The 19,102-nt window shown below is 37.4% G+C and overlaps 1 protein-coding gene across 1 annotated transcript in view; it reads left to right on the top strand.

The window, feature by feature from the left end:
* Positions 1 to 19,102, top strand: part of MKLN1 (muskelin 1) — a 125,908-nt gene that overhangs the window by 24,176 nt on the left and 82,630 nt on the right. The window contains exons 2-5 of the mRNA XM_084786347.1: positions 3,053 to 3,122; positions 14,963 to 15,105; positions 16,602 to 16,690; positions 18,961 to 19,070. Of these exons, the coding sequence (XP_084642473.1) occupies positions 3,053 to 3,122; positions 14,963 to 15,105; positions 16,602 to 16,690; positions 18,961 to 19,070 (412 nt within the window). The remainder of the gene's footprint in view (positions 1 to 3,052; positions 3,123 to 14,962; positions 15,106 to 16,601; positions 16,691 to 18,960; positions 19,071 to 19,102) is intronic.

Genomic DNA, 19,102 nt, shown 5'->3' with positions numbered 1-19,102 from the left:
TTGTAAAATTTTCAATTCTGCAGATGAGAAAAAACGTGAATGTCTGTCTTTTTGAGTGTGGTCTGTTTTACTCTTGGTGTTGAAGGTATATTTGTGGGCATAGTGACTCATGACTGTGATCCTAGCACTTGGAAGGCTTTTGCAGAAGAGCTCCTAGGAATTCAAGTCCTACTGGATGCTACAGAGTAAGTCTTCTGCTTCCAATCCAGCCAGCCAGCCAGCCAACCAACTGTCACTGTACATATTGTGGGATGCAGCATGCTTCAGTACAGGTGTACAGTGTGTAATGCTCAGATTGAAGGAATTACCATGCCTGTCAGCTCAGACATCTGTCATTTTTCCTTGTTGGAAACATTCAAAAGCTAATGATTTTTAATATTAGATTGCTGTAAACATTAGTTATCCTACTAAGCTGTATTGAAATTAGAAAGTGTTCTTCCTAAAAACCACATCCCTGCACTCTCCATCCCTCTGTTCTCCACAGCCCCACAGGCCCTGGTAACTACTGTTTTCTTCTTCCTTGAAATAAACTTGTTTCCTTTGTGCTGTTGTATAGAGTGAAGAGTATACATGGTACCCTGAATGAAGGATGTGAAAGCTACATGTATGAATGCTGTTTTTGCACGTATAAACAATGTTTGCCCTTTACTTACTACTATATAGTGAATGTTTTCCAATGATTAATTAAAGTCAGGTGGTTGTGTATATAGTGGTCATTCAGTGTTGCGTAACATAAACCTGTTACATTTTACCTAATCTCAATTGTTAGGCTTCTTACAGAAAGGCTGTTACGTTGGGCTATGATGAGCACGGGTGATGAATACCTTCTCCACTGTTTTATAGGTTAAGTTCCAAGAAGGGGAATAATTCTTAGACTTTGTTGTCAGACTCCATGCATTTATACTTTGTAGATGTATATATTTAGGCAAATCAATTTTCCTGTGTGCAATTTCTAAATCTATACTTTTAAAAAGGGTAGCTTATACATAGCAATTGGGACATTCAGATGCCACGCTGCCACGGCTGTAGTCTCCTGCTTTCCATTTTATAGCTGTAGGTATTGAAATTGTTCTTGGTGGGTAGTATGTTAGAGTGCTGTCCTGGAAAATGCTATTAACTTGCATACCTACCAGCAAAACAGAGTATCATTTTGTAAATTTTAGTAGCAGTTGATGTTTTAATTCAGAAATATATGTTTTTGAGGTGCAGCCCTAGTTTTTAAGGACAATGCATGTCTTTGCATACCCAGTGTCTGGTTAATACTGACTTTGTGTGTTCGGGGTTTTGCCTGTTTTTATGATGTGATTATTTACTTTAAGTAATTTAAATATTTAGATTTTTATTTACCTTTTGTATTTTATGTTTCCTGTATTTGTTCTAATTGATTGCCTCCTAATTTATTTTAATTTTTTTATATTAATATCTTACTTTTGTGGGATATACAGAGGTTCTTTTCTTCATGGTCTGTTTTTTAAATTTTATTCACATGGGGCTGGAGAGAGAGAGCAGTGATTAAAGAGCACTTTCTTTTGTAGAAGACTTTGGTTCAGTTCCCACGACCCACATGGTGGCTAATAGCTATCTGTAACTCCAGTTCTAATAGGTCTGATTTTCTTTTCTGTCCTCTGTGAGCACAACACACACACACACACACACACACACACACACACACACACACAGTGTACATACATGCAGGCAAGCACCAATACACATAAGATAAGAAATCTTTTTTTTTTTAAGATTTATTTATTTTGTTTATTGCATATGAGTGCTTTATCTGCAGAAGAGGGTGTTAGATCACATTACAGATGGTTGTGAGCCACCATGTGGTTGCTGGGATTGAACTCAGGACCTCTGGAGGAGCAGGCGGCGCTCTTAACCACTGAGCCATCTCTCCAGCCCAAGATAAGAAATCTTTTAAAGAGTTATTCACTCATCTACTTATAATTATAAGTCTATTATTTGTTATAGTATACATAAATATATCATTCACTCCTTTATTAAGCACTTTGCTAAGTATACAGCTAACAATCTAAAAATACACTTCTTATTTTAGAATAATTGCAGACTTTAAAAAAGCTACAAATATAGTAGTTTATTTCCCTTAAGCAGTTTCCCCTACATCTAACATTTAATATTTCCATGATAAATTTGTCACAATAAAGATATAAACACTGGCATGTTACTATTAAGTAAACTTTACATTGCATTTGTATCTCACTAGTCTTGCCCAGAAATATCTTTTAGTTGTCCAGGGTCTCATCCAAGAAATCATGTTACATTTAGTTGTCTTGTTTGCTTCCTCTCCATGATATGGGACAGTGTCTCCAGTTTTTCTTTTTTTGTTGGTGTTCTTTTTGTTCGTTGTTTTCTTTTTCTTTTCTTTTTTTAAAGATTTGTTTATGTTGCTTTCTGGGTATGAGTGTTTTGTTCACATGCATGTCCGTGCACCTCATGTGTGCCTAGTGCCTGTGGAGGTCAGACAAGCACGTCAGATCCCCTGAACTGGGGTCATGGACATTTGTGAAGCCTCCATGTGGGTGCCAGGAATTGAACACTGCTCCTCTGCAAGAACAGGTTCTTTTAATTGCTGAGCCATCTCTGTAGCCCTGTTTGTTTTTCAGTCGACAGTGTGTGGAAGAGTGCTAGTCATATATTTCACTCAAAGTTTGGCAGTTTGAGTTTGTGCAATTTCCCCCCTAGTGGTCTAGTGATTGTGTTACAGTTATTTGTAGCCGTGTGGACTGTGGGTGTTACTGTATATTCTTGTTATACGGGCTTGCTACAGCCTTTATTTTGTTCCAGGTCGTCTCCAGCTTCTTTCATACGTCTAGATTGGCTCTTCCTTGGCCCAGTATTCTTTTTAAATTTTATATTAACTAGAGGCTCTCTAAACTTTTTACAGTTTATATACTATTATCTTTCAAACTGTAAACATTGTATAACTGTGGTAGTTTCATGGTTTTATAATGGTGGATTACTTCTTTTTGAGCATTGATTTTTCTACTTACTATTTTAACTAATCACTTCAGTTTTCTTTTCTTTATTCCAGGAACATTTTAGTGGATAAACCAAATGATCAGTCGTCGAGATGGTCTTCTGAGAGCAACTATCCTCCCCAGGTAAGGTCACACATAGCACATGAGACTCTGTAAAAGTCGGAGTAGACGGGCACTACTCAGTTGGTATCAGTTCTCCAGAATCCATTGACAGTTGATTTTGTCTTTGGGATTGTGAGCTACATTTTTTTGTCTGTTAAATATTTATTTTATTGGTAAAAACAATATGGGATTTGGTGAGATACTTTTACTTCTTCCTATTGAAAATTTAAATTCTAATCTATATTTTTAAGTATCCATAAACATACAAAATGAAGTTGTTTTTTTTTTGTTCTTTAAAAAAAACTTAATGAGGAAAATGTTAGACAAAGACTGGAGTGCTTTCTGAGCTGAGCTGGGTTATGTTCCTATTCTGTCATTCAGATTGTTCTGGAAATGTTTAAGGAAATGTTAGTAAGTTGAACTTTGACTGGGGGCCTTTTGAGAAAAGTCAGCACATGTTGTTGTTGTTGTTGTTATTATTATTATCTTTTGAAACTACATTTACGTACTTTGAGTCTGGGTGTAGAGTGTGAGTGTGTGTGTGCATGTGGAGATGCGAGGATGAATTGTGTGACTCTTGCAAGGCCTTTTACCGGCTAAGCCAGCTGCTGGCTTGATTTGCTGTGTTAAAATAGTGTACTTAGAAGGTACTATGGCCATGATGAGCTGTGCTCCTTTTTCCTGGTAAGCAGTGCTATCATGAAAAGAGACCATTCTTTTATTATACATTTTCAATATATTATGCTCAGTGTGTAATAGGTACATTTATAGTACCTGTTACATTATAGTCTGTATCCTTGAAGATATGATAAAGTAGATGGGTAAACACACTTAATATAGTAGAATTCATGGGAACCTAGTTTCTGTCCTAATTTTCTTTTTATTTGTCTCTTGCTGTACTTGTTTGGATCAATATATATGTGTGTGTGTGTGTGTGTGTGTGTGTGTGTGTGTGTGTGTGTATATACATACATACATACATATATATATATATATATATATATATATATATATATAAAACTTCAAAATGTGTGTGTTAACCAAACATAGTACCACTATATTCTCAGAGTGAAATTCTATTTTTATTTACTTTTACATTATTGAAATTATGATAATTTTACTGTGAAATTCCCATTTCAACTGTATTTGAATAGTAGTAGTATTTAATATTTTATATATCTTTTTCCTCATTCATTTAAAAATTAGTAAGTACTCAAAAGGCACCAGATAAAGTATTGGGAGTAGAGCTGTGTAGTATTTTCTCTGTTGTTGATGAATCAAGCAGAACCCTGAATCAGTTCTCAATAATATTCCATTCATTGAGTCCTAGAATAAAAGTAACCTAAAGTCTTTGCAATTAAGTAAGATTGATTTAACTTTGAAATAGATAACGTGCAATCAATTTGTCTCAGTTGTAGTAATGACCCAAAGCTGAGGGGTTTTTTGTGGCCTGTCTCAAAGGACAGGAACAATTTAGTTGTACTTAATGGACAGAGTAGGCACAGTTTGGGTGTGGACAAACGACAAGAAGTTTCGCACTCCTAGTGGGTGTTGGCTGTAAAGCTTACTTCAGACTTGTGGTTTGAAGACTGTGGAAAGCACTTGATTTAAAACTGTATGTGTGCTTCACGTTTATGAAAGCAAGGGCCCTAAAGCAGCTCAGTCTTGGGATTAGCATGTGAGCGAGATCCCTAGCTCTGGGGACAAGAGGCGGAGAGGCAGTGGTACTGATGAGGGTACCATAAGGACGCTCCATCTGGAAGCGCTTATGGCCGCGTGCTGGTTTTGGTCGTATTTGGTACTCAGTCTCCAGAAATCAGACAGTTAAAAGTAACAGTGTATGGCCAATGCTTTAAGGAGGAAAGGGTTTTCTGGGCTTGGTTACCTCCACAAATCTACTAAAGGAAAGTGAGTGCTATACATGCAAAAAAAAAAAAAAAACAAACCCCAGAAATCCAATACCTGTAAGTAAAAACTTGCAAAAACTTTAGATGTGGAAGTGAAAGCACTATATGACACTGGAATTACAACAGCTAATCATTTTAATAATGGAAAGGTCCTTGCAAGGAATAGGAAACTGTACATTAAAAATAAACTTCAAGTCAATTCTGAATCATCTGTAGATTAAATATAGCATGACTGAAAGCCTATCAGTGCTTTAAGATAGCATTTTACTTTTTCTCAAATACATTTTGTAATAGAAAATACATTTTCTGAGAGAACTTGTGAATACTCTTGGGTTGTTGAAAATGTAGAAGCAGTTACAAGTGTCTTAATTGCTTTAAGACTACTTCATAGCATTTCTGTGGCAGTTTTCTGTTCCTTTCAATGTAGTTTTTTTTTTTAATGAATGATTATGAAATACTGTTATTTACTTTGGAGGCCTGAGGGCAACTGAAGTAGACTAACAAACAGCTAGGGTTTTTTGTTTTTGTTTTTGTTTTTGTTTTGTATAGCCTATTCTGGTCAAGAAACATGGTGATTACCTACTGGGATAGAGATGTGTAGCTGGGACATACTTTTGCTTTTTATATAAACTCATTATTCTTCAAGACTGTAAATGGAATTGGTTATTTGCCAAGGAAGGAAGGAAATATAAGAAAATATAGCATTTCAATGTAACTTCTTTATTTTGTTCAAGTTTGCAAAGATCAAACTTTTTATCTTTGTGAATTTCACTTCATGCATCCCAGTCCCAGGCATCTCCCTTCCTACCCACTCTTTGTCCTTGCTTCCTCCCCCAAAAGGAAAAAACATCTCACTGTGGAATCTGTAGTTTTACACCCTTTTGTCAACTTCTTCACATGCAAATGTTCACTGCAGTGAGTCACTGGTGTGGTTCGAGCCCTCTGGCTGCTGCTACCCTATTGATGCTGGCTCCGCACGGGAACTCCTCTGGATAGACCATTGTTGCCCTGTGTCGTGGAGATCCTGCAGCTTTGGAGCTGTAGGACCTGTCCCTTCACAAGCTCCAGCAGGTCATAGATGGGGTAGATGTTGGGGTGTTCCAGCTCAGAGCCCTGGACCTGGGCCTGCGTGGTAAGAGCTGCTCAGCCCGCCAGCTCACCTGTACCCGCACCACCAGTACCGCCCCTGCTAGCTCACCCAGTGACATAGCCAGAAGGGACAGAGCCAGCTCTCCCACTCTGATTCCCTTGGGGCTGACTCAGCTGCACCCATGCCAGCAGGGCCAGCGCTACTGTGCTGCCCAGGTGAGGTTCAGGGCCTGGAAAGAGCCGTTATTTATATTGTATAAAAAAACTTTATGTATTGTTTTCTTTTGTGTTTTTTTTAGACAAGGTTTCACCATGTAATCCAGGCTGGCCTCAAAATTGTTAAGTAGTTCAACCTGGTCTGGAATTTGCATTTCTCTTGCCTTTCAGTGTCTTGGTTGTTGGGATTATTGGTATTTGCCATTGTGCCTTGATTATAATATATATTTTAATGGCTATAACTTATAACTAGTAAAATACATGGGCCTTACCATCTACCATATTCAGTTTGAACAATGCATATACCAATATAATTTATACCCCTATCAGCCTATAAAACATTTCCATTATTTTAGTAAGTTCCCTTCTAACTTTTTATCAGAGAATCTTATTGTCCCACTCCCAAAGGGAGCCACTAGTAGGGTCTTTCACCACTGCGTAGTTTCATCAGTCCCCAAATGAAATATAGATGGATTCAGAGAGCGGGTGAGAGTACGAGTGTGCATGCTCTTGTATGTGCTCTCACTGCGTGGCTTTTTATGCTCGGAAGGTTTGCACTAGTTATCTGGGTTGTCATGCACTTTCGTGTTTATGTTATGTGATGGTATTTCATTGTATGTGTGTACACAATTGGTTTATTCTCCTTTTTGTGTACACGTTTCTTTTCTTCTTCATTTTTGGGTAATTACGAATCTTCCATAATACTCTTTCCTAAGATTTAAATGATAATTCATATTTTCATTGTTTATGGATAAATATTAAGAAATATAGTTGTACTCTAAGGCAGGGATAATTTAAGTGAAATTATTAAAGTTGTTGCTTTACAGCCTCACACAATGTGCTGGCACACATTTAAGTTTAGTAATTATTGTTGATATGAAGTATTTTAATTCCCGGGTGGCCGGTGATATTTAGCTCCCATTCACTTAAACAGCTGTTCCTTTAGGATGTTTTGGGTGGAGGGGGTCCTAACGATTGAATCCAGGACCTCGCATATGCTTGGGAAGTCTTTGTTCACTGGGTCCTACCTCTCCCTGGCCCTGCTTAGGAGTTTGCTTGTTTGTTTTCATTTTTCTTTTTGGTTTTTTGAGATAAAGTTTCTCTGTATAATGCTGGCTGGCCTGGAGCTCATTCTGTAGAATAGGCTGGCCTTGGACTCACAGAGATCCACTTGTGTCTGCCTCCCAAGTACAGGTATTAAAGATGCGTGCCACCACCACTGCCTGGCTCCCATTTAATTTTTTAATGAATTATTTTACCCATTTTCTAAAAAAAGATTGTTTTCTTTTTATAAATCCTGTACATAAATCCTTTTCTGGATTTCTTTTTATCTGTGTCTTGCTAATTCATTTTCTTAATATTGTCTTTTATTCATCTTTTAACAGTTATTGATGTATAATGGGTACATTTTAGTAAGTTTTGATATACACCCTTGAAAATATGACTGTACTTAAGATACTAAACATATCTCTTACCTCCAAAAGTTTTCTTGTACCATTTTTAGTCCACCAACCTCCATCTCTATTTCTAGGCATCCACTGATCTATGTTCTTCCACTGTACATTGCACTTTAGTTTTTGCAGTTTTCATTTTATCCTGTTCCCGCTCATTTTTTCTTCCTTTCAGACCAGGCTGGTTTGGAACTCATTATGATGCTTGTCTTCAGCTCAGGGCTCCTACCTCAGCCTCCAAGTGCTAGAATTACATTCATGAACCAAGATGCCAGAATGTTACATAGGTGCCATGATACATATTTTTGTCTGGCTTACTTGATTCAAATTATTTATTTTAAGATTAATCTTGGAAACACCCGTGAGGTCAGAGACTGTTATATCCACTGGAGCTGGGGTTAAGTCAACTCCTTCATCATAAATTGGTACCACTTATCTCCATAACTAAATTTCATACACTCTTAGGTGAACCAAGACCAGCTAAGACAAGAGAACACTGAGTGCCAAAGCAAATATTCATTCAGTGCAGAGATACCAGGAATTCATTCCAGTAGTTAGGCACCCCCTTGCAGAGGCTTCAGGGTGTCGTGCCAAAGCCAGGACTAGGGCCCGATCAGGATGCAGAGCCAGAGTCAAAACAAGATTCAGACCCATAGTCCTCAGATACAGAGTCTAGGAAGGAGACTCCCCATCATAGAGGAGCTGCCAGCAGCGGGGGAACTAGGAAAGCAATGTGAGACGCCAGATGGAGCTCAGCAGTCAGGAGAGTCCACTCTGGGTAGTGTCTATTGTTGTAGTTGGTGGGTTACTCTCAGGAGAGGACTGAGGGTAGAATTTGATACCCTGAACAAATATTTAACAGAGGAAAAAACGACACCTCAACCATAGTGCCACCTAGTCCTTCCCCAAAACTGCAGATGGCACCACTGAAAAAAGGTGACCTCGAAACAGCAGTTAACAACCAACTGTTGGATTCCTGATGTATTAACCCCAGTGCAAAAACAATAGGTAACACGAAACCCAATAAGTCTGCCCCTCCTCCAGGTTACAGTTGCAGCATAACGGCCACTGAGAAAAGAGCCAGCCTAATCTGAAGAAATCATTCCTGCAACCATAATCTACCTGGCTAGACACGCCTGCTAGTACAGCAGTGGCACAGATGTCCTGGGAGAAGCCCTTAGAAAGATCCCAGGTTGGATTTAAGGCATGCTTCAGAAGTACCCAGGTATGGCTCTATTATTAGGACCACGAGCCTGTGGTTAGATAGGGTACAGGCCCTAGGCGAGAGAGTATTAAATTAACTCCTGATGACTTGTTATACCCATAGATTGGTACATCTGTCAACTCTCCTCCAAGAAGATGTTTTTGTACTAGATAGTGATAAACTAAGACCCACCATGGTCAAGGTGCAGAGAGTAAGAGACTGGGGAGTGTTCAGCCTGAGCAGGCCCTCTGTGTAACATATTCCCTTCTCTCAAGCCTCAGGTGTCATTTGAGAAGAGGGGTCAGGAAGATTGTAAGGGCCAGAGATGGTGGATGACTGAAACAGAGAGGGTTTTTTGGACACAGCAGGGAAGGAAGGTGCACGCACGTATGGATTCCTAGCAGTCGTAAAAAGCATGCCAATGGCCTGTGTAGGCTCAGGCCAGGCCAAATAATGATATGGGGATAAAAGGGGGGGCATGGAGTCCTACCCCAAGCTAAGGAGCTGTTTGCAGTTGGTAGCTGCTGTTAAAGGAACAGTCATTTTTCTCTAAAAGTATGGCCTCTGGCTGGTAGACAATCCTCTGGTAAAGGCTACACATCCTAGAGTATGTGGACAGCATGTACTTTGTGAGGTTTTTGTTTTTTGTTTGTTTGTTTGTTTGTTTTGTTTTGTTGAGACAGGGTTTCTCTGTGTAGCCTTGGCTGTCCTAGACTCGCTTTGTAGACCAAAGCACGCTCTGCTAGGTGTAAAGACAGAGCTTGACCCCAACACAGTGGTGAGTTTGAATTCATCTGAAAAACAGAAGCGTCTGGATTATGACATTATAGATAAAAAAGTGAAAATGAAGAACAACACACCAAAGCCTATGGGATAGAATGAAAGTAGTCCTAAGGAATAAGATTGGGACTCTTAGTGCCTACAATGAGAAATCAGAAAGATCTTGTAATTTAATGCTACATTTTAGGGCCATAGAAAAATAAGAACAAGCTGGGTAGTGGTGGAGCACACTTTAATCCCAGCACTTGAGAGACAGAGGCAGGTGGATCTGAGTTCTACAGAATGAGTTCTAGGACAGACAAGGCCACACAGAGAAACTGTTTCAAAAAACAAACAAAACAAAACCCTTAAAAAACAAACAAACAAAACCAATAAAACCAAAACATGAAAAAGAAAAATAAGAACAAACCCCAAATCAGTAGATAAAGAGAAATGATTAGGACCCTAGAGACATGGCTCAGCAGGTAAGAGTATGACCTGTGCGTAACCTGAGTTGAGATCTCCTTCCCACCTGTGGGCTGTGTGCGCATTAACTGCAAGGGGGCAGGGACAAGAGGACTGTTGGGGTTTATTGCCTGCCAATGACCTTGCCTCAAAGGGTTACCATAAAAAAGAGTAGAGGAGGTTACCACCTTCTTTTAGCCTCTGTACACTACTTCCCCGTACACGTTAATAAACATAAATAAGGTCAGGGCAGAACTTAATAAGCAAAAAACAAAGTGGCAGAACACCGAAAAAAAGAATTAGTTCCTCAAAAGGATAAACAAAATCTATAAATTTTGACAAAATGACCAAAAGAGATACCCTAAATTAATAAAATTAGAGATAGAAAAGGAATACTTAAAAATATATGCTCACTAGGTGTTGTGAAACACTAGCACTCCTGAGGGAGGCAGAGCCAGGAAAACCCCTGAGAACATATAGTGAGTGCCGGGCCAGCCAGGGCTATGCAGTGAGACTTCTCAGAACCCAACATATGTATGTACTTGTGTGTGTTCTACTAAACTGGAAAATCTAAAAGGAATTATGTATTCCTAGGTTCACATAGCCTACCCAAACTAAACTAAGATGAAATAACTTATGTAACAAGCTGTGAGATTGAAGTGAAGTAATGAAAAGAAATCTGACTAGAGAAGTATAGTTCTGGTTGTATTTACTGGTGAGTTTTATTAGACTTCCAAAGAACTAAAGGCAATTCTAAACTTTTTAATAAAATAGGAAATGAAGAAACACTGCTGTTGCAGTTAATTTACCAGTATGGTGTGATAATGCTTATTATTAGGCCTATAATCATTATTATGACAGTATTTTTTTAACCTGCCAGCAATCAAGACACAGACACTTGTTATATTTTAAAATAGCCTTAGTTAACCTAGGGCAAGGCAGATATTAATCCCTTAAACCACTTCCCATAGTGGGGCAGGTATGGGATACCTGTCCCAATCTCATGCCATCTGCTTCTAATAATTTCTATCAAGCTACCTCCCATCCATAATCACAAAAACTTGCTAATGTTCTTCATCTGGGCCAAATCCTCCATCCACACCGGCCATGTGCTTCTCCTCCACCTAACCCATGCAGCCTCCTTCTTTCTCTCCTTTCCTCCGGTCTCTCCCTCTCTGAAGATTCTCTCTGTCTCCCTAAGCCCTGTAACCTTAGCAACACCTTTCCCATTTGCCCTGCCCATGTGTGATGGCCTTTTATTGGTCAACTAGGCTAGGCTCTTAAGCAAGGTAAAGGTAGGGCAGAGACAGCAAGCAGTAGTTAGCATCAAAATACATCAGGCCAACTTCCAAGAATTCCCCTTTTCTGTCTAAATAAAAAAGGCCATTCTTTTTTTATACAGTAAGAACAATTATGAAAAATTATAAAAACCAATAGGTAAGACTTACATACATAATGTCTAATCAAACGGTATTTGGCAACCTTGAAGAAATATTATCTATTCTGTCTTGGAGAGTCTAAAATGTTAAACCTAAATCAGTATCTATCAAAGCTCATATTTATCAACCTAAAAACATCTATCTAGACCAAAAAGTATCTTCTAAACTTCTAAACAACTAAGCTTAATTTTAAAACTAACCATCTGGTCTTCAACTCCATCAGAGACTTAAGAAGGAATAAAATTAATTACTTGAGTAAGCAGGAAGTGCAAGTTAGCAGCTTCCAAAATGGGGGAAGAAAGACAGAGACAGTTTGTTGCCTGAACAGTCATTCAAAACTCTCGATAACATTGGTTCATCATCTTCAGCCTTCTGACCCAGTATATCTGACAGACATATTTGTGAGGCAAGAACTATTGAGGACTTGCTTACCTTGTCTTGGCAGAGTTTGGCCATTGACTCTGCCTGTATCCAAGCCTGCCCATTTTAGGCAGCATTCTGTCTGTGGTAGATACAAGGACATTTTTGCCCAGTGGCTGTTTTGCCACACTCAAAGCCATCTCCACAAAGAGTTTCTATGATGCTCATCATCTTCTTCGAGGTAGGCTGGGTGTTGCCAGGAGTTAACCTGTCTTATTGTCAAAGAATCTTTAAAATAATAAATAAAATATCTTTGAATACCATATTCTATAGGTCTCTGAGGATTTTGAAGATCTTACCTATCTATAGAATTAGATCTATTAAACCTAGGATGTATATTCTTGTGATAAAAATAGACTAGTATTTGACATGACCATGAATTGATCAACTAACAGTTAACTTGTATTATTTAATTATTCTAAATAGCCTGCAATAGCACTTTCAGAGTATTGGAAATAAACCTTGTATTAATTGGGTTGTATGTGTACAATACTTCATATTATAGTAGAAATATAAATAATGTGTGTGAAGAATAATGTTAAATTTGAATTCTATTTCAATGTATCAAAATTAAACTTATTTTGTATCAATATATAAAATTCTACATCAATGAGTTAAAATTAACTTTATTTGTAACAATTAAGGCTTTAGGTTGAGGAATAGATTCAATAATCTACTTTTTTGTCCTTTCATCCCTACACACTACCAAACTCCTTATTATAGTCAGTTTTACTCTGATATTAAAATCATAAACACATAATTAGATCAGTCTCCCTGATGCACATAGCTGTAAAAATGTTCAGAGCAAAATACTCACAAACTGAATACAGGAACACATTAAAAAAAAAAAAAGATCATCACTATGATCAGGTGGCTTTAGTTTAGAGATGCTGAGATGGTTCAACATACAGACATCAAGGAATGTAATATATTATAGGAATGGACTCAGTGACCATAACTGCATGATCTCAGTAGATGCTAAAAGCATTTCTGATAATATACAGCTTCTTTTCATGTTAAAAATTGTGAAGTGAGAGCTAGAGAGATGATTCAACAATTCAGGGCGTTAGCTGCCCTTCTGGAGGATCTGGGTTCAGTCCTAGTGCCCATGTGGCAGCTCACAGCCTCCGTAACTCTACTTCTAGGCGGTCCATCGCCGTCTTCTGTCCTTTACTGGGAATAGCGATGCTCTTAGTACATCAGGCCAAAGAGAAAAAGAAAAAGAAAGAAAAAAGATAAAGGAACGTATCTCAACACTGTAAAGGCTGTATATAACAAACCTATACCCAATATAATACTAATTGAGGCAGAGCTCAAAGCATGTCCTCTAAAATGAAAGAAGATAAGGGTGTTCATTTTCACTACTTATTTAATATAGTACTTGAATTCTTAGCTAGAAAAGGTCAAGACGAGAGAAGCAAAAGATAAAAATAGGAAAGATTTGAAGATGATAAGATTCTATGTAGAAGATCCTACAGACTGTACCAGAAAACTTTTAGAGCTGATAACACTTGGAGCAAAGTGGGCTACAAAATCAGTAGTATTCTTTTATACCAGGAACATGTTCAGAAAGAACTTAGGGGAATGGTCCTGTTTACAGTTCACACCCATGTCCTTGATGTGAAAGACATGGAAAACTTTAAAGCAAAAGAGAAATTGAAAAAACCTGTGCTCATGGATTGGAGGAATTGTGGAAATGGCTGTCTGAGCAAAAATAGTCTACAAAATGCAAGGGAGTACCAATCAGAAGGCCAATATCATCCCTCACGAAAATATGAAAAGTAATCTTAAAATTTATTTGAAAACACAGATGACTTCAGATATCTAGATCAGTTCTGTATTGTGTCACACACACACACACATATCCTGCAGAAGGAAAAAAGCAGTTGAGCAAACAGAGGCATCAGCATATCTGATTTCAAGTATTTTATAGAGCCAAAGCTTAGTATGATACTGGCACAATTAGAAATGTAGATCAGTGGAACGGAATAGAACATCCAGACATAAATCTATGCAGCTACAGCCACCTAGTTTTTCATAGAAATGCTAAAAATACTTAAGAAAAGACAGACTTTACCAAATGGTCTTGGGAAGACTAGGTATCTGCATGTGAAACTTTATGGTGTGTTTTTGATGTTATACCTGAGACTCTGCAGTCAAATGTAATACCATAAAAATTTACTCCTGTGCTTTTTGTGTGGTGCTTCAAAGTTTTAATCTAAATTACATCTAAATATTTTAAGAAATGAACTTTGATTGGTTTGATTAATTTTAAGTGTACTATATATATGTATATATCTGTGGTTGTATCTATTAATATGCATAATGTATAATAATATAACACATATTTAAATGCAAAATAGTAGCCATTCCCTCTCATGGAATAAAGTTGGCTGATCAAACTCGCATTATATACATTACATATATTTACGTATGTACACACTATATTGACATACACATATATACATACATACATACTTACATACATACATAGTGTGTGTGTGTGTGTAATCTATACAATGAAAGTTTGATCTGCTAACTTCTTTCTGTGGCAGTGGGTAGTTGTTATTTTTCCATTTTGATCTTGCTCTATTTGGTTATTCCTAGTCTGATGTGTCATTAGTTTAATGTCATTCACTGATGACGATTTACATCAGTAGGCTTCTTCACTCTGTTTTCAGCATTCAGGAGGATGTAGTTGGAGGCCTCTGTTGAGTGAAGAATGGTACAGTCATTATTAGGTATATTATTCCTGAGCTTTAGAGCAAAACAAAAAATCTTCAAGCCTGCCATCCTAAGACAGGACTTACTTAATATTCTGTTAGCTGTCAAAAGTTCTAACATCTAAAGTTGTTACATGTTTTAAACAGAGGGTATAGTTTGTGGTCTCTTCTTTGTCTTTTTCCCTCAGTACTTGATTCTGAAGCTTGAAAGGCCTGCTATAGTTCAGAATATTACATTTGGAAAATATGAGAAAACCCATGTCTGCAACTTGAAAAAATTCAAAGTCTTTGGTGGAATGAATGAAGAGAATATGACAGAGCTGTTGTCCAGGTGGGTTTGGCTGTGGGGAAGAGAGCACTGCCTTTGAGACACACTGCAGACCTAGGCTACTTTTTTTGTAGCTCAATTTTTGTTCCTTTTCCTAGGAAGTAAAGAACTTTTCTCTGGTTTTATTCCTAGTGCCTTTGTTAATACTAAGGCTTAAGTTGGTAGTTCTTGTTTGTTATTTTTAAAGCTACCAGATACTAGTTAAAACTACGAAATAATGGAGAAAGAACCAAATGTTTATTTCTTTTTCCCCCACTCACAATTTTGATCTGTCAATAATTGTAGAAATACTTTCTACTTAAATGAAAACCTCTGATATTACCTAAGGCTTGGTTCAGCTCCAGCACTTCCAAAGCAAAACACCTCTTTGCGCGTGAAGGGACAAAAGCCTTGGCTATTGGAAAATATAAACCTCACTCAAAACATAAATTGCTTAATCCAGAAATGGTAATCTAAGATTTTACTGTTAAAGATGAAAAGGGGGAAGATTCAGTAAATGAAACAAAACAAAATGTGACTGCATGTAGCACAGGGCTTGCCATTTGGGAAGAGCTCAGTAAATTAGAGTTCTAAAACAGATGAATCCCAAACATGGTGGGAAGTCACACAGTCAGTGGGAAGAAAGCCATGAAAGTTTGGAGAGTATCTGAGACATGGTTATCCCATTAAGAATATATCTTCTTACGTAAATACAGTTATACTATTGATTTAAGTCATAGAATATCTTAGGGTATAAGATGTGTTGAAAGTAAGAATTTTGCTGTAAATACGTGCATCGGTCTTGGTTAAACAAGAGATGGTATGGATTAGTTTTTATTTAGGTTAATGAAGATGCTATTAAATCAACAAAACAGCTTTGCCTTTGAAAATATGTGGATAATAAAAAGATAATTAAGAAATTTTATCCCTTGACAAATTGTAATATTTGGCCTTGTTGAAGTTAGATATGACTGAATTGTTTTAATTCTTTTCCTACTACTTGAAAAATTTTCAGATTAACTTATACATTAAAAACAGCCACACATTTCCACATAGCTAGTCACATTCTATACTTATCATGGAATAGTCTTCATTTGCTTTTCTATTGTTTAAAAAATATAATAATTACCTGTGATGTTATTGCCTACCTGCCATGGGGCGTGGCCCTACCCAAGATTATAAAGGCCAAATCCTCCTTGTGGCTCTCTCTCTTAGCTCTCTCTTTCTTCCTTTCTGTCCCTATCTCTCTGTCTCTCTCTGGGAAAACTCTCTTACCCCTTTCCTTCTCTCCCCATAAACTCATCTAATAAACGCACGCACGCACGCATGCACGCACACACACTATTGAATTGATTTGGATGTGCACGTTTTGACCTATGTTTCCATGTTCAGTTATTTATTTGTATTGTCTTGAGTATACAATATGAGCATTGGATTAAGCTTAGCATCTGAGAATAAGGTTAGAGTTTTAGTATCACATTTGATGACATGCAGTTTTTTCTCTCTCTGCCCCCCAACAGCGGCTTGAAGAATGATTATAACAAAGAGACATTTACTTTGAAACATAAAATTGATGAACAGATGTTCCCTTGTCGATTCATTAAAATTGGTAAGGTTTTCGTGTTTTTGAATTAAAACAGTTTTTAAATGCTTTGGTTCACAGACTCTAGTATATGGACCAGGTTCTATAGGTCCCTTTGTTCAGTGTTTAAATTAGAACAGGCTGCACTGGTTATTTGTGGTCCGGCTTTGGCTGATTGTGTTCCCCAAAGGCAGAGGTGGGTGGCTGAAAGAGATCAATCACATAGCCCATTGGGCCAAAATGATTCGTTCCTGTTGGCCCTTTACAGAAATGTTTGCTGGCCATTGCTTTTTTAATCCATTGTTAAGTGAGTTATTTCATAAGCATATTTTTCCAAGTGTTTTCTCATTTGAAAGGAAAGGGATCTTAGGAAATTTTGTGGGACATAGTTACCTGATTGCCTTAATTATTCATGGAGGTTTGTCATTTATTCTAGAGCTATCAGCTGAAACCAAACACTGAATCAAGGCACTGTAATGTGATTGTTTGCTTTGTTCTTAGATGTTTCACCTTTTACATGAAATGCTGGTTAAACTTACTTAGTCAATCTCAGGGTTCAACAATGATTTGCAAACCACAGTTGAGAAATATTATGTTAAGGCATATATTTGTCAGCAAGTGTTTTAGCTTATGAAAGTGCTTGTAATATATCCTTCAAGCTAGATGTCCTTTAGACTTAGTATTATGAGGGCAGGATGTTAAGGATGGAGGCTTTGGATTTCCATTTCTGCCTCACACCTTTAGAAATATTTTGTTGGGCTGGAGAGATGACTCAGAGGTTAAGAGCACTGGCTGCTCTTCCAGAGGCCCTGAGTTCAATTCCCAGCAGCCACATGGTGGCTCACAACCATCTACAATGAGATCTGGTGCCCTCTTTCTAGCCTGCATGTGTACATGCAGGAAGATCACTGTGTATGTAATAAATAAATAAGTAAATCAAGCTTTTTTAAAAAAGAAATATTTTGTTAATATAATAGAATTAAAGAAGTCAGATTTATTAATGAAGAACAGTAATTAATGCCAGAATCCCACATATTTTTTACTTGAGAGAATTTTTTTGTAATAATAATATTTAAGAGTAGGCTTAAAATGGATAGTTGAAACCTCAAGACTGTGGTAGGAAAGCATTGATGTATTAAAGCTCTTTAAGCACTTGTGTTATTAGTTAAATCTCTTCTGTGTACCTAGTAGGTAAACAGAAATACTGGATAGCCAGTCAAGTCAAGTAGACAGCTATGGCCTTTGCAAGTGACCAAGCTTTTTCTTACTGTAATTCTCTGTTTTAAAATATATCTTTGTTTAGTTGGTGCATATGTTTACCTTCATGTATGTGTATGTACTGTATTCTATGTGCATAGTGCATGAGGAGGTCAGAGGAGGGCATCGAAACCCCTGGAACTGGACTGCCGTGTGGGTGCTGGGAACTGAACTGGGCTCCTCTGCGAGAGCAGGCAGTGCTCTTAACTGCTGAGCCATCTCTCCAGTCCCCCAGCGTATGGGTTAAGACATCAGTGTGAAACTGAATAATAGGGAAATTGGCTTCTTTGTCTTCTTCAGACTTGAGTAAGAAGTCCTAATATTTCCTCAGGTTTAATGTTTAAGGCTTAAGATGATTTTTAAGAGTAACTAAGCACATTTTTTTCTTTTAGCCTTTGTTAAGGTGGTAAAAATTATAAATTACCTCACTGTATCTTTTTGTTGAATCATCTTATTACAAAGAAAACCTTAGATTTTTTTGTTGTTGTTGCATCTTTCACCTATACTTGGATATGTCTTCCAAGTTTGACTTTAAAGATTTCCCCCCTTCAGCTTTCTTTTCATAATTATATATTGATAAGTAATTGAACTTTTAATTTCTATACTTGAATGTAATTTTGAAATACTATTATCTACTGTATGTAAGGTCAATAACCTCTTGTATTATCTAGTTCTGGTTTTATATATTTATGGGTAGATGTATGATTAGTTTTTGTTAACTAAGAAAATATGGCATCAGTCAGATTTGTTTTTAATATCACAAGCCATCTTTTAAAAATTACACGCTTACTTGTTTTTAAGATGCATTTGTTAAAAATAGTACTATGTTGTTGTTCTGTTGAGACCGAGTTTACTCCATAGCCCAGGAACTCTTGTTCCTTCTACCGTAGCCTCCTGAGGGCTAAAATCTAGGTGTGTGCTATGTGTGCAGAAATCTTGATGAGTAAATCCATGTAGACATAAACATTAGTGGCTTTACTTGTTGAAACTTTAATTGAACTATATTAATTTTCCCCTCTTTTTGCTTTTCCTCCTTAAAGTTCCACTTTTGTCCTGGGGGCCCAGCTTTAATTTTAGCATCTGGTATGTTGAACTTAGTGGCATTGATGATCCTGATATAGTGCAGCCCTGTCTGAACTGGTACAGCAAGGTAGGACTGTGCTTTACAATTAGACTTTGGTA

Source organism: Acomys minous (genome assembly GCF_964271855.1).
Source record: "Acomys minous genome assembly, chromosome: 6".
NCBI lineage: Eukaryota > Metazoa > Chordata > Mammalia > Rodentia > Muridae > Acomys > Acomys minous.
Note: the sequence above shows the minus strand (reverse complement) of the source record. Positions and strands in the feature narration are given on the sequence as shown.